Source organism: Meleagris gallopavo, chromosome 14 (genome assembly GCF_000146605.3).
Source record: "Meleagris gallopavo isolate NT-WF06-2002-E0010 breed Aviagen turkey brand Nicholas breeding stock chromosome 14, Turkey_5.1, whole genome shotgun sequence".
Classification (NCBI taxonomy): Eukaryota; Metazoa; Chordata; class Aves; order Galliformes; family Phasianidae; genus Meleagris; species Meleagris gallopavo.
The window spans coordinates 11,566,009-11,582,999 of NC_015024.2; the positions used below are offsets into that span (position 1 = coordinate 11,566,009).

The following is a 16,991-nucleotide window of genomic DNA, read 5'->3' on the forward strand; positions in this document are numbered from 1 at the left end:
TTTCATTCAAGAGTACATATCCATGTATGTCATACAGAAATATAATATATCTGAATTTCAAAGAAAGCTCCAGTATACTTAAAGATAACGAAAGACAATTGTAGTATCAAGAACTTGTAACTATGTAGCTTACTTCAACATGTAAGATTAACGTGCATTGTTAAAAAAAAAAATCATTGCAAGATTCAATATAACTTAGGCAAGTAAATGCTCTGTCCTGTAAGCAAGATTTGGGAATACATTATGATTTGGCTAAAGAATTTGGGTAATTTTGCATACGTATCTTAAATTGTGTTAAAAGCAGCTACTATTAAGTCAATGGTCTTATGTTTAACTATCATGGCTTTTCCAGGCTCCCATTTCCCCTATTTTCAGTGCCTGAAATAAAAGTGTCTTCAGCAATTTGAATATTAAATAAATATTCAGAGTATCAGTGTAATGCTAGTCAGCTTTATAGCAAAAAGCAACAAAGAACACATCTGTACAGGGAAGAGGATGAACATGGACAAAACAGGTCTGCTAAGTAATTTGTTGGTTCAGTGACTTCTTTAGGATGGTAGAATGGCCTAACTATAAATTATTAACGTAGTAGTTAGATAATCAGCATGCTGTAGGTCTGCTTGCCACAATTATGATCTTTTTTTTTAATGTAATGTATCTCCGGATGCAATATTGACTCTATTAATGCAGTTTGCATCCCATGACTGTGAATGAAACAGTCTATGCTCTATTCTACCTCTGGCACACGGTCCAAGAAAGTTTTAAGTTAGCATAGCAGTGTAAATCTTTGTAGGCAAGATAGGAACACTCTTTCAGTCTCTCTTGCATCAGCCTTATAAACGATCATTAATGTTGTGCTACAATGTTCTTCCTGTGCTATCAAGGCAGGAGTGCTTGGTCATTGCTTTTATCTTTTTGCACTTGGCACTGAATCTCTGGGGCAGGATGACAGTATGGCTACAGATAACATGCAATGATGTGAGATTTATAGCTCCTTGTGAGGAACAATAGATCTTTTGCAGTACTGCGTAAGGTAAAGACCCAAGAACACCACACACTGCTTCACATTTGTCACAGGGCCTTGTCTATCCATCAAGGACCTCATGCTTTCCTGCATTACTGGTGATGTTATACAGCGTGTGGGCTTTTTCATATCCCAGGACAGGAAGCTTCCTGTGATGGATGATGGCGTCTGTTAATGTCAGAATGGAAAAGCAATGAGTGCTTTGAATTTTTAGGATTTTTAAATGGGAGAGAATCTCATCAAGGACATAGCTCTCTTGCAACTCTGTTTTCCAGCAAATGAATCCACCAGCAATACAAGCAACCCAACAATGTGCCAGCAGACCAGCCTCAGTCTGGTCTGCTGCAGCATTAACAGACTGCCAGATGAACTGAGGCCTAGAGCTTTTAGTGGGGCATGTCACAAAAATAAGCCACTGTTTACATGAGGATAACTGACAAAGAAATGATCTGAAATCCAAACAGTTCTGTATCTTCAGATGTTCGTATATCTTCGTATATCTCATACACGTACTGTTATATCTTCGTATGTTATCTCATACACAGTACTGTTATCAATTACTAGCCTGACTAAAACTGATCTAACTCTGAAATTCTGAAACGTTGGTTGAGATAACAAAGCCTCACAGGCTTAAGTGCTGTAGATAGTGGGGAAACCCAAAAAATCATTGAAAAAAGCTTGATAAAAATGTTATCTGTTGTAATTAGCATCAGGAAGATAGATTCCCAGAACTGAAGAATATTTCTGTTTTGTGTGTCCTAGCGTGAGGTATCTTGGTTGTATTTTACTCCTTAGCTATAAGAAAAAGATTGGAATGCTGGGAAACAGATTTTGTAATTAAAAATGAAATCCACCAGAATGTGTGACAAAGTTGGTGAACAAAACAGTCTCTGCTTACAGTTCTAAAAGGCACAACAAAGCCTTATTTACTCATTCAAGCATAACAAACACGTCTTGCTAAAATCTATGATGCAGGCTTTCCTAAATTCTGTTATAAGGATGCTGACACAGACTTAAGTTTCTTTTGTCCTCTTGTTACAGAGGGAATGCCTTCTTTTTCACCCCTGTATTCAGTTAGATACAGCAACCTGACAGAGACAAATCTACTTAAAGGTACATGGGGAAAAGATGATTTATCTTCCCTGTCTACCTGGAAGACAGAATCTCAACTTAGGAGTTTTAGGACAAAGACTATTTTATCAAGAATTGCATGTACAAAGTGGCCTACCTCTTCACTACTGTCAATTCCTTGAAAGTTATCTTCAGTTTGGGTTTCCCCCTGGATGTGGTTACCGTCTTGCTTCAAATCCAGAGGAAAAATACAGTGTTCTGGTGATATATTTGGGGATTTCCCATGAGGAGCTGAACGAGGTCTTGATGCAAATGTGAAAATCTCTTTATGATTCATGTTGTGATCACCCATTTCATTGTGCTGATGTTCAATAGAGGTAGTCTCTGGTGAGGTTAAATCACAGCAGGATGAATCTTGAGTGGCTGCGTGCTGCTTGCTCCTATCCAACTGAATGTTCTCAGTGAAACTTTCTGGAAATACCCATTCATCTGAAATGCAAAATATTTACTGCAATGTAAAACATATAAACTATACTTTATACTGATCACTCTCTTTTCTCTGGAAGTCATAGGGAAAAATAAGTTATTTTTTTATGCAGATGTTCTGATGTATACATTTGGAAGAGTGATGAAGGTTCAATGAAAGACATCAGGCTGTTTTCTAGGGAGGCAAACTCAACCAAAACATTTCCTGATCACAGCTCAAGAAATGCACAGGATACAACACATGACATGCAAACTTGTAATTTTCAAAGCTGAAACTATCTAGCTGTTAAGATTTGAAAATGAGTTTCATTCCAGGAAAACATAACTTTATTAAAATTGGCAATTGATCTTTTTCTATAGGCTTATTTTTGTGGCTGATGTTTTCCTTTCAAAAATCACACATACTTGGTGGAAAGTTCATAATATTGCAATCTGCTGCTTCTTTATTATTGAATTTCTACACTTTCTTTTATGTCTAGAACCTGTGGTTTAAATCTCAATTTCAAACTATAGCTCTATTGGAAAAACAGCATGACATGAAAAATGTATGAAGGTATCTGTTTCACCGAGGTTTCCCTGAACACTGACTGTACTAATCTGCCAATTTTAAAACAAACAATAAACTATAGAAATGGATTTAAAGATTGAGTGCACCAGATAAACATGAAAAGACCATTTTTACATTCTCATTGTTAAGTTATATTTTACTGTTTGGAATGATTGACATCGAAAAAAAATGTCAATTTGATTGATTAAAACCAATCTCAAATAGCATCTGAGAAAAGGAGAACTGCTCAAGTATGCAATACTCCCTTATCTTCATTAAAGGTAGTGTGGTGTGGATTATTCACTAGATTTGGAAACTTTCTAGCTCCATAAAACAAAGTTACCAACCATATTAAAAAAAAAAAAAACCTCAATAAAAAATACTAAAAACCTAATAATAAAGTAGCACTGCAATAATAAAATGCCTGCTGTCACACAGCAGAGTAAATTTACTATGGAATTCAATTCTTTCTCAGTTTTGTTAGAAATAGTTATTACTCTAGGCAGATTCAGCTTTGGAAAAAAAATAAATTTTGAACTAAATGAAAGCAAAAGAAAGAGAAAAATGAGAATGCTGGCAGGAATGCCTGCCTTCTTGCTATGCTGCTCTGATTCTTCCAGTTTACTGAACACAGCCAGTGAAGCTATTGAACTGCGGTTAGCATCCTACACAGCAGTTTGTACCAGGTGAAAAGCAGGGACTTAACACATCTTGTATATTCATGGCTTGCACCTACTTGTGCCAGAGGAGAAAATTTTTCAGTCTCTGAATGAAGAGCACCTGTTGTCAGGAGCCTCAAGGCTTTCCATGCCTTATACTGTACAATACCAACTGCATTTTGTAAATATACAGACATCACTTTTAAACTGTAAGGAACTCTAAGAGTTGCAAGTTGAACGTGTAAATAGTGCCTTTTTTTGAAGTCTCAAGAAATGAGTGATGCTATTCATAGCTCTTCAGAAGCACCCTTTTCTTGTGTAAATCCAATGGCCTTTTGTTTTGATCAATAACTACAATTTTGTCAAAGGACAGGAAAGCAGGGTTCTCTCTTTGATCACTTAATATTGTGTCACACTCACCTGAAAACATATCTTAATTAGCCAGGTAATTGGATTTACATGTAAAAAGCCGTATGCAGATACAACTGAAACCACAAGAGGAAAGTTTAAGTCTGGAAGGTTTTCAAATGACAGTTTACACGAGGTATTAAGTTCAGCAACTTCAGTAACCTGTAATCACTGTGCCATTTTGTTAATGGTCTACAAGAGAAAGATATGGAGAGTTTTCGACCAAACCAAATCCTATTATCTCTCAACCGCAAACTATACTGCAATTTCCTTTATACTCAGCATTTACATGTCAATTGTAATGAACAATTTGGAGCATCTTCTTAGCAAAATATGTAAATTGCTATGTAATCACAGCATTGCAGCAAACACGATAAATGCAAGAATGATCACCTAAACATCTAATTAGTTCTTCTACACAGTCAGACTTCTGGTAAAGCTTCTAATTGCAGCCTAACATTTTAATGAAGGTTTCAACATTGCATATTTAAGATTGACAAAGTATAAACAATGCTTACTCTTCTTTTTTTTTCTTGCTTAAAAATAATTTACCTTTATAAAGATACTGTGTACCTGCTATGGAACGTTTGTTGATTTGAGCTCTGTGATAAATCCAGAAGATATAATAAATAATAGTGACCAATCTCTAAAGAAATTAAAAAAAATTACCTATGAAAGTTCTCCACTCATGAAACTCAAATTAATATTTACTCAAGCTAGTGCACAAGTATAGTGGTGTCCCAAGATGACCAAAGGTGACGACTGCGCAGGGTTTAATGCTAAGCATCTGGTTATAAGAAGAGTTGTATATGACAGATTCTTGTTGTTACAATTTGTTTTGTATAAGTGGAGAATCAAAAATCATATATGCTTTGCACCTGTTCAGGGAATGAGGCTTTGTGCCAATGAATTGTCATGGGTGTGTGTACATTAACACACATCAGAAGTGTGAGAACTCTGCTTTTGGCTGAGTCAGTGCCGTTGTACCAAGCCTGAGGATGTTTGCTATTGGACAAGATCAGTTGCTGGGAGTTTCTTGACTTGAACCTGAAATTCTGAGGTTTATGGGATTACAATCCTGACAGTGTGCATGAACAACTACTACAATACAAGTTATCACAGTAACTATTATTTCTTTGCTTTTATTAGTATTAGGTATTCAATGTGAATGCAAATGTTAAATGGTTGGTAAGGATGAGTTAGGAGTGTTTTTTTTTTTCTCATCTGATAATGTCAGTATATGTTTTACTTTCTTTTGTAAAGGACTTGTACAGTATTTTATGCAAATGTTGTATGGTGTAATTTTATTTAACATTAGTAGGGCCCTCATATTTTGTGTCATGTGCTTTTTTCCCCTTTCCCTGTGAACTTTTCCTCAAAGAATGCCTACTGTTTTCCTAGTGTCATCTCTGGAGATGTTCAGAACAGAGGATAACAGATTTTCTTTAATGAATAATTTGCCTATGAGAAATTCATCAGAACACATTCATCCAGAAATAATAATAAGAAAAAAGTAAACATTCAGTGTTTGGAGTCTTTAGTGTTAAATTTAATAGAGTTTTAAAGAAAAATATATTTTTAGTTCTTTCCCTTTAATAAGGAAAGCATGGAATTTTTCTTTTTTATCCATTCATGCACTGGTACTCTGCTTAATCCTACAAATCTTTATCAGTGCTCAGAAGCACTTTTGTTGCAGGGTGTTTGATTTCCATAATCCCTACAGCACATACATTTTTATTTTATGTGAACTGCTTCTGAGTCCTTTGAAATTTACAACAAATAGTCCCCTGCCCCACATGGAACTGAGATGTAAAATAACATAAAATTTGCAACATACCAGTGGTTATCTCCCATGTGTTTTTGTTTGCATTTTCTAGACATAATCTTCTATGATTGTTCTTGTCTGTTGATGGATCTTGTGGTGAGGGAAGCTGAAAATCTGTTCTTCCATTCTCAAAGGTTTTCTGAGTCTGAATTGCAGAGTCTGAAATACAAGCCAAATGTATCAAGTACCTGTGAACACGTATGCTTTTCCTACTCGAGGTATGGAAGAACAGCATACAGAGCATTGCTCTGGGATACAAACGTGTTCTGAACAGCACGGGAATTTGTGGGGCAGCAGGAATATGAGAGACAAAATAAAGTCAAAATTTAGCACTATGTACAGAAGGGCAAAATACAGAAGTACACAAAACAGTCTTGCAAAACCTGCAAAGTTATCAAGAATCACTGCACTAGCCCAGTTACATGCACAGCATGAGGTAGACAGAAATACGTTTACCCTGCAGCTATTGTCAGCAGGTGGTGGTCCTTGGTTCAAAATGCTTACAAAACCTTCAGAGAACAAGCATTTTTTCAAGATCATATAGGAGAATAAGCCATAATTTCACATAAATGTATTCAGTAATTAACTGGATAGGTGAAGGATTAGTAAAATTGAGAATTAAGTCTTACACTCTGAAGTCAGAATCCTGAAAAAAAATTGTTGGTTTGTGAGTTCTTTACATATTGTTCCCTTTAGGCTCTTACCATTTTGATGAACATCTTTAGCTGCTTGGTGAGTATTTCTTTTATCTCCTTGACCTAAAGAATCATTGCATGGTGAGAACGACAGTTCCAGTCTCTCAGTGTTTTGTAGGGATTCACTTCTTTTTCCTGAACTTTGAAGTTGGTATGATCTATTACTTTTGCTACCCACAGTCTTTGTGACCTTGAAAGACATCATCATAAGAAAAAAATATTTACACACACACATACATATGACGTAGCCTCGCATCAATTCTGACATACGTTTTGGGTATAAGTCTCCTTCTTATTGGTCAATCTCTTCCTTTGTAGAAGAGGAGAAGTTTTGTTGCAGTGTAAGCTTTCTTACCTCTCCAGATACCCTTGTGCCGACTCTTCTGTTTGAAGATGGAGGTGGTCCAAGGATCTTTGATCCAAATGCAATATGTGACACATCCTGAGTTTTAATGCTGTTCTTATTGCCTTGTCTTCTGTTAACCAAGCGAGCTAAGTAAAGAACAATCAGTTTTAAAAATATATGACAGTAGTTAGAGTAAATACTAATAACTTTAAAATCAACAGAGTTATCAGTCCTAGACATACACAAAAATTATGTTCCTTTATAGCACAATCCCCAGAGATTTGTATTCTTATTTGTTCACTATCTTTTTACTTTAAGCAAATAAGCATTTTATGGAAGAGTGTCAACATACAAGCAAGAAACTTTTGGTCCATTATACAGACATAATTCTAATCTCCTTGCTTTAAAGTTTTGTTTAAAAAGAGGCTACATTGAAACACACAAGAAAACTTAAATGATTTCTGTAGAAATTCAATGGAAACCTAACCTGTAGCAGTAAGAAACAACAGCTCTAACAAATAAATAATAGCCTTTATTGATATTTTTTACTATTTAAAATATTTGTTATCCTTTTTTCAAGCAAAGAAAATGCCAACTGCTCTGCAAAAAAAAAAGATTGTCAGTGGATTCTTCTTTCCAGAGCTACTAAATAAATTAGTGTAACCTCACATTAATTTAGAATTAAAACTTGCGATGTGTGAAGGTTTTTTTCTTGCTACAACTTTAAGTGTTAAATTACTACCTTACTTTTGAGATGAGACATCTTCATGAAGCAAAGAGAAATCAAGTAGAAACACATTTTATAGATTTTCTAAAGCCTTTTTATAGTATTGATTAATATTCATTCTAGATAAGTTCTGTTCCCATTGCCAACACAGAAATGAAAAAAAGATCATACATTAATCACCAAATATTGTAGATTACTGTACTAATAAGCACAAAAGAAGCCACTTTCTGCCATTAGCTTTTTCCTTTGTTTGTGATGTGACATTTGGTTCCTGCTAACAGCTGCCATTTCACAAGATTAGATGACCCAACATCAATTTCTTTAATTTGCTGACTACCTTGGGATGTTGTTAGCTCCAATTATAAAATCTGATTTGCATGAAAATTTCTGTTTATGAACACATTAATTGACTGCAATTAATTACCTACATCAACACATAACAGTGTGTTGATGGCATAATGAAATAATATGTGTAATTAAAAGTGGATGAGACTAAAAATAATTTGGTCTTTTGAATATCAAATAAACAAAATGTTTAGTGGCTAAAAAACCCATCCTCCAATTGAAATTTACTTAAACATACCAAAGCTTCCATTTTCAAGCAAGCTTGGTGTATGAACTTTGGAGTGCACGTCTGGAAGTACATGCCACGTTTGTAAGACGAAGTTAAAAATAAAGGTTAATCTTTAAGCTAAAGACATTTCATTTGCTTCATTTTCACGTAGGCCAGGGATGTTGAGGTTTCTAGCTTCAAACAAACTTTCTGCTGCTGGTGGTTTAGATATATCACTCACACTACTGTACTCAATAAGTTTAATTTAAGAGTCGTTATATTTTATTTGAAGACAGTAGAAAAATATAACGTGCTTTCTCAGCAAATATCTGTTATCTGTATGCATGCTGTATGGACCACATTCACAGTATTTTAAAGCAAAAGAATACCTGTTTCTTGCATTGTCACTGGAGAACTCCTGCATTTTATTTCTGGTTTGTGAGTTTTAGCCAAGTTCAGCAATTGTGTAACTTGTGGCACATCTGTGTTTAGCTGGCAGGATCGAGGAATAACATCTGTGGGCTCACATGGTGTAAATGGAACAACGCACGTATCTAGAATAAAAAAACCATTGTCTTCACTCATAGGTGACACTGGCATAAAATTGGCTTTACATTTCTAGTTAATTAGATAGCGCATATGTAGATTACAGTCATTTGTAGCATTTGCTATAATTCTTAATTTTAAAGAGAATAAACATCCTAATTTTTAAGATGGTATTATTTATGATTTTAGGCCAAAGAATACCACCAACGGCTAAAATAGCCAAGTGAAACAATTTCTTTGGTTTGTCAATGAACAAGTAAAACAGAGTCACAAAATACATTTTGTTAATATTTTCTTACAATTACAGTTTTCATTCTAATTGTGATATGCTGATTTTTAGACAAACTGAACTTCTGAAAATGGCAGTGGTATCAGTGGTACTGGAGTAGCAAACAGCAAAGTCTTGCGTATGCAAATAAAAAATTGGACAAGACTTAATTCCAAACTTTGTATACCATTATGGTACTTCTACACTAAACCAAAAAGCTGCCAGCCTATTTCTTCTCGTGGCAGCAGGTACTGGTAGAACGTGATCTTACTGCTTTCCCTTTGATAACCAATAAACTGAGTTTATGAAAGTTGTTCTGTACAAAATAACATTTTCAGAGTCAGAACCCTTCCTGAAATATTGATGCAAATTCTTACAAGTTTCTGTGAGATGAGACTGTAATAAGCTAAAGAATGTTAGCCAGTTTTCCTGAAATAGGAGGAAAGTATAACTCCAAAACTAAACTGAAATAGTGGGTCAAGAGTTGAGTATCTGATAGAAAAAAATCAGCTGTCTCGTGTCATATTACAGTAATGGTCATACTTATTTAGCCAAGATGAGTACTAACTGCTATTTTTTCACCAAGCCCATATATTATTTACTACAGTGAGACAATACATAGTAATAAAAAAACATATGTAACCTTTGAACTACATGGAAATCAGAAATGAAGTGTATATCAAGCTTATATGCCTCAATACCACAGGACAAAGGAGATTAATTCTTCTTCCCTCTCCATTTCAATGATCTCATTCAAAAATACTTTCTTAGTATATATGGTTTCTCCTTTCTGCTTGCTATCATGTTAAGAATACAGTACACAGCATATACAAGTACTGCAGAAGAGTAACACGTTAACCTTGAGAACACTACTCCCACCACTGAGGAGGTTAAAGCGAAGAGCTCAACCCTCACCACAAGTTACACCATCACTGCACTCAGAGCTGAACTGTCCCAGCCATCTGATAGGAAAAAAAGCTTTGTCAATTCATGATCTTTAACTGAAAAATAATGAATAACAAAAAACCCACTTTTATTGTTTTTCTGTAGTTGAGTATGAAGTATCATCCTATTTTTATGCAGCCAAACCTTGAGCTGAAACCTGATTTGAAGCCTTGCCTACAGAAGGAAATTCATAAGCACACAGAAAATACTAATGCCCACCAGCTGTGTAATAATCATAGAAATGATAATCCAGTAATTAAAAGTGCAATATTTTACCATGCATACAGTTCATTAAAGCTGTCTACTCATTATGTTAACTATGTTTTGGAATTCTGGAACTCATTTAGACCGTTTATGTACACTTCAAAATCTGTTTAGAATGGACAAGAGAAAAAAAAATGCTGATGGAATTAAATTAAATTAAAGCCAGCGCCGCCTCTCAGTGCAGCTTCTGCTGAGAATTTACTGGGTTTTCTCTGTAGTCATTTAGTGAATTAATATTTTTTCCAAGCTCACAAACAAACAAAAAATGGGAGTAATCACAATGATCACATACTCTCCCTTATTGGTTTAGGTTTTTCCAAATGCAAGACACATTTTGTTACATTGACAATCCTGCTAAACATCTCTCCTTCAGAAACCAGAGCCCTTTTTTTTCTGGAGTTTCCTTGGAAAGATATAAAATGTGTGAAACTGCATTTCTGAATGCTGAACTAGACCTACTTTCTTGTAAAATAAATAATGTCAGTTGTGCTTTTTCAGTTCCTCATCTATTACTGCAAATTCCAATGATGAATGAAGTTCTCTCCCACGGAAAAAAAAAGATATAGCATTATGATCCTACTATCCTACTTTGGTGACCAGTATCCTCTGACCGCTGTCTTGCTCTATGACAAATACAATCTTTAATTTTTCAGTCCACCACCACCATTACTTTCCCAGTGAACAAGGATACTTCAGGATAAATGAACTAAAGATCACAGACAGGTATTCATGATAGTTTGACACGATGCTGTTTTGTTCAAGTTTTGTCTTGGATTATTTAAAAAGAAATCCTTCAGCAGCAGTGATACTCTGAAATGAAGAAAACCAGCAACAGCAAAATGCTCTTTTCAGACACCCTCTTCTTGGCCCAAACTTTGTCTTCTATCAGAGTAAGACTCTGTTGGAAAAAAATGCTCTCTACTTGATAAATCTTGTCAGAATTCCTTCAATAAAATGCTTTTAATGAAGTTGATGCTTAAGCAGAGGAACATTCATATATTTGTCACCTGAAGTCCAACATGAACAGATTTAATACACTGCTCCGTCCCTTTAATTTTCAGGTAGTCAGATAATTTTTCAAGCTGTAAATCTGAAGACAAGGAAGCTTTTGATTTTATAATATAAACAGCTATGATTAAGACTAGAAAGCAATTATAACACACCATTTTCTTCAGCTGTATCTTGAGGCTTGGATTTTAATGTGAAGATCTTCCTCAGCTTACAGTTAGCTGAAATAATAATTCCATCCAAGGACTGGAAGATGGCTCCTCTGAATATTTCACTGGTGAATGCTAACAGGTCAATACACAAATTGCACCACTAGAAAGAAGAAGCAAAATTATTTAATAAAACCCAAACACTAATTCACTGCAGAAGTGTATTAGTGTACAGATCTCAATAAATGAAGGCTTTGTGGAGTATTAGATCCTTTCAGGCTGTGACCCACAGTGCATAACATTTTGATATTTAAAAAGATGTTTTTGTGCTTGCAACAACTATTTATGTAAGCAACTCACTATAAACGACCTAATGACTGCCAGTTCAAGTGAGCTCAGTTTCCTACCACACCCACAGTACATTTTGCAGCTATTTCAAAATAAGCAACTCGTGAGAAAAATGTTTAATGACCATTTCCACTTGCATATTGTTGTTTTTTATAATATGTATAATTATAAATTATAAAAATATTACAATAAGAAATGAGTAGCTACAGTATTTATCTGGATATGGACCACAATAAAATTCAGTATATTCCTAGGAAAAAAGTTTTGCATAAAGCAAATAATACTAAAAAGAGAACTAATAAAATATGTCTTCTTGTGGCTTTATGTCTTCCAGATAGAGCCCGAGATGTTTAAGAAGAGCTATGCTCACACCTGTGTTTCTAACAGTTCTTCTAAAGAGGTATTCAAGACTCAAGTTCTTACAAGGTTATATGGTAACCTCCCAGGTTTTCTATCCTGACAGGTATTATCATGTGCCCTGGCTGGGCATGGGAGAAAACAATAGGGAGAATGTGACGGCTATTGTTTTATTTTCATCAGGCTGATATATAGTGTTTTATATATTCTAGAAACTGGAGAAACCTGGAGCACATGAAAGTAGTCATCAACTATAATTGACAGATGCAGCTCCAGCAAATGTTATAAAAGGTCACTACAGGAAAAGGTACGTGTGAACAGGAGCACTATAAAGAAGAATGAGAGACATGGCCACGGGCTGAACAGACAGTAAAAGTGACAGATAAACACAACACAAACAGTATTAATCTTGGAGAACAGTATTAAGTGACTCTGATACCATCCAGTAGGTGGGACACACACATATTGTGAATCAATTGAGCTCTGAAGCAAACAGTAATTTCAACAGGTCTGTAGACTTATATAAAATCCTTCTGATAAAAAAGTTCTGCTCAACCACAGTTAAAGGAACACTCCCCAAATACCTACTATTTTGCGCTTGAGCATAAACAGAGGAATTTTTGCATGCAGAGGGGTTACAGACAACTCCTTGTGGACTGTTGATAAATATAATCTTCTTTTAATATTTCCTAAATCAGTTATCCTGCAAAATAAAAGCAGGAGAGAATCTTTGTCAATTCAATAACCCAGTATCTTTAGCAATCACAGAAAACCCTATTATTCTTATGCAGAACCTTTGTGTCAGTGATAGCAAATAGAGAATTTAAGAATTCCTTTTTACAAGATAAGTAATGAGATTTCTTTCTCAAATTCAACCTTGGTGGTGATATTCCTGCATATATAAAATCACTTTACATGCTAATTTTATTTCAACAGTCTACACTCTTTCCTAGATTTCCATAGCCCTTTAGACTATGAAAGAATTCAATTTGTTTGAAGTGAGAACCCAGTAGCCTTTAATAATCACACTTGTTTCTTCCCCTTAAGCTTGTGTTATCTTCTGTCACCTTCTAACTAGAAAAACATTATTTGCTTTCCTTTCCTGAAAAGAGCCTCTGTCATTCCTAAACATAAGACCGTCTGTTCATTTCACTTTCTGAGCACACACCTTCCAATGTAAAACATAATACAGAAGTGCATCGTTCACTATTCAGGTCATCTCAGAATGACACTAAGGACCCTGAATTTGAACACTTGTGATAGATTTAGACCACAGCCATGATCACAAATACTAGGTTTGCATTCAACTGGTAAAGAGACTGCTTATGTTCTGCTTTCTTCAAGTCCTGTGAGCAGCAGAACGTTAATATTGCCCCACAACACCACTCTATGATACTGAACAACAGACTCTAAAGGCTGCAGTCTCTGTGGGGGAAATCACGATAAATTTTCTTGTATTTCTTAACAACCCCATTTCTAACAGATGGGTATTTCTCTATAATTAGCAGCCCCTCTGAGAAGGTGACAAATAATTACTGTAAACAACTTTCTGTCACTATTATTTTTTTAAAAGTAATTACTCATAAATAATTATGATTTAAATTCTGGGCTTGTGAGACTTTAAATTGAAATTGTGAGACTACCCTGTAGATTATTTCTTTTTTTTTTTAAACAAAAATATTTTTAATTAGTAAGGACTACCTGCTGCTGAACTAATGAAATGCTGTCACCCAGAATTTGCTGATAAACATTCTGAAATGTTCTCAGGATTCCTGGGGTCAAGTGAGAAAGGCATTCACTCTGGTGTGTTACATTTTACATCTATTTTTGGCAATTCAAGACTTCAACAAGGACATCATTCAGTACAAAACAATTGCAATTAAGTGAATACCAAAGGGTTCTACTAGATAAAAACGTGGGAGTTCCTTCTATTTTCCCACTACTGTTGTGAACATCACACAAAGTAGAAGAGGTTCAGAGGCTTTCCAGAATTTGCTGGATCTTCGCTCTCCCATTCTGATTTATTCATTCTCATAAGACTGGTTGGCGAATGAAAACAGAATTGAAGAGTCTACTAGCAGTTTCTTTTGAGAGATCAGTGGTTCCACAAATAAACTGAATACATCTTGAAAAAGAAATATCATTTCTGTGCCAGAGTACAGCATTACGTCCTCAGCACTGCCATCGACAGGAGATTTCAGTATCAGCTGCATGTATATTTATGAATGGATGAATAATACCATCAAGCTCTTGAAAAGTGCTTTCATCGCAAGATCTTAAAGTGTCTTACAATGGTGGGATTCTGGGCTTGATTTTACTTTTGATGAAATTGGGGCAAAACAATAATTCCCCTAAGATCATCAAGTTGGCCATACAGCTAAACTTGTGCCCCAGATCCAGGCACAGCTCCATCCATCGCTCTGCTTCTTTTATACACTTCGGTGAAAGTGTAGGGCTGCATTTTTTAGAAACTCTCCACTCTGTTCTAAATCTTGCTGCTCAGATGTGCTGTGCAATTGAGGTGCCAAAGAATTCCAAAGAATGGCAGTAGTGGTTGTTTGAAACACCTCTTATGTCTTGGTTGTGCAGTTAGCTGAGCAACTAGGTTGAATCAGATAGTTGTAGGAGCACCAAACAAAAACACTGTTTTTGCTGAAACTCACTGTTATTTGCAATGGAAAATGTTGATATAAAAGATGTCATGACAAAACAATACCAACCTGAACTTAAACTATGCACATCTCTGAATAACTGGCAAGAGAAACTTTATTTCACTTCATAATATTAGTTCAAGAAATATGTTGCAATGTCATAGTTTATTTTTATATGAAAATTTTTATCTTTCTCCATCCTGAAACATATTAGGTACCTTTGCAGTAAAAAGGCTATTAGTAAATGTACAGCTTAGTTACATTCCAAAGAGCAATACAAACATGATCATTTAAGTAAAAATATGCATGTTTATATCACACTCTGAAACATCAATCTAAAATAAGATGCTTTTTGTGATGGCATGTATGCTATAAAGAAGAAGCAAACCCTAGATATATAGTTATAAGCACACCTAAAGAAGTTTAAAACTTATTTCAGTAAATAAACTTAAAACAATAAAAATATTTATATTTTACAGTAGAAATCTGGTGAAACATTTGGAGAAGGGGCAAAATTGAAGAAAGAAGATGGCCTTAAAATTCTATAAAATAATTTATTTGCTGGGAGAGTAAAGAGAATTATTCGGGAAGGGGTAAAACTTGCAGACTCTTCAGTTACATTGCTTCCTGATTTTCAAAGACATATTAAAAAAATCCATATAAGAGTTAATATATTTTTACAACATCTGTGTTTGAGTATTTATATCTAAGGGTCAGACGTGATAGAAAAGTAATGAGTCCATGTTGAGAAAAATGAGGTAGTCAACAGGAAAATCAACCTCATTTATAATAATATTCCTGTGATCAGCAGGTGCATAACTCTCCCAGCTACGGCCATTAACTGCATTCATTTCACACTTAACATCTACATTTGCAAACCATTTGAAAGTAAAATTACCTTCCAATTCAATTTTCAATTTTATTTTATATATTCTACTTTGATTGACTATTCTCCTCACAATGGTAACTGTAGCCAGATTGCAAGTAAATAGTAACAGCTACCCAAGAGTATAGATAAACTCATCTTCTCAGATTACCTATTCACTTTGTTGTATGTATAATCATTTATAACCATTTGTTAATGTTCAATTCAGGGCTTAAAATGAACTTAGAAAAAATGACATTGGACTGTTGAAGAAATGCTTCATTTATCAGGCTCACTTGTTCTTAAAATGAAAGTGTTTTTTCTCCTTATAAATGACTTAACCTGAAAGTTTACCAAACAGGAAAGTGGGTATTTTATTAACATGGCTATGCAAGAAGCATACAATTGCCATACAATTTATTATTCACAGAAATTTCCACATATCCTGGTCAAAATCCAGGCAGTAAATAAATGGGTACATTTTAACTATTAGTATGTTAGCATATTAGATTTTAGTCATCTTCGAGCCTTCTTGTCTATAAAAGTGATGTTCTTCATAGATACTGGGTGGTACCAAATCTTCCCATTTTAGAGACAGAAAGAGCAAAGGAATTATCAATGGTTTTGTGATTTGCCACGGTCGCAGATTCTCAAATTTGTTTTTTCAGGGACAGTTTCCATTTCATTCATGTTTTATTTTACATAATACTTGTGAATTGGAGCTACTGAACTGGTCGCCTGATCATCTGAAATCCAGAGCTTACTTTGTCATCATTGAAACAGTTACATTGATAATCAATCAAACATCTACAGAACAAAAAATGGAAGAGAGTTATATGCTACCTAGGCCTAGAGAATAAGTTATGAAGAGCCACCTTTCATTTTATATACTGAAATTTTCTATGTTGGTAATCATTTTCTGGAAACAAATAAGGAAACAAAAACCACCCGCTAAACTTTTCTTAAACAGTATCCATAGAATGGCAGTACGATTGGTGTCAGGTTCATTCAAAGAGAACCAGGAAATCTGATTGCTAGAACAGAAGTGCTTTCCAAATATAAGCAATTGTGAAGAACTTGAGACTCCTGGGCTCTTTCAACAAGATAATCAACATATTTGCCATTGATTTCCCAACTGAAAGAATGAGCTGATATTTTCAATGAATGAGAATAATTTGTTGTGACAGTTTCATTACTTTTAGAACTGTACACATTCCAAAAGAAACCAACAAACCAAGAAACCCAAACC

At 34.8% G+C, this 16,991-nt stretch overlaps 1 protein-coding gene across 3 annotated transcripts in view; it reads right to left on the minus strand.

Moving 5' to 3' along the window:
* Positions 1–16,991, minus strand: part of C14H3orf67 (chromosome 14 C3orf67 homolog) — a 58,388-nt gene that overhangs the window by 27,754 nt on the left and 13,643 nt on the right. For all 3 annotated transcript variants that reach the window (XM_031555597.1, XM_031555595.1, XM_031555596.1), the window contains exons 5-11: positions 12,815–12,929; positions 11,528–11,684; positions 8,731–8,895; positions 7,071–7,207; positions 6,725–6,905; positions 6,033–6,179; positions 2,253–2,584 (exon numbers count right to left, since the gene is read on the minus strand). In XM_031555597.1, the coding sequence (XP_031411457.1) occupies positions 2,253–2,584; positions 6,033–6,179; positions 6,725–6,905; positions 7,071–7,207; positions 8,731–8,895; positions 11,528–11,684; positions 12,815–12,929 (1,234 nt within the window). The remainder of the gene's footprint in view (positions 1–2,252; positions 2,585–6,032; positions 6,180–6,724; positions 6,906–7,070; positions 7,208–8,730; positions 8,896–11,527; positions 11,685–12,814; positions 12,930–16,991) is intronic.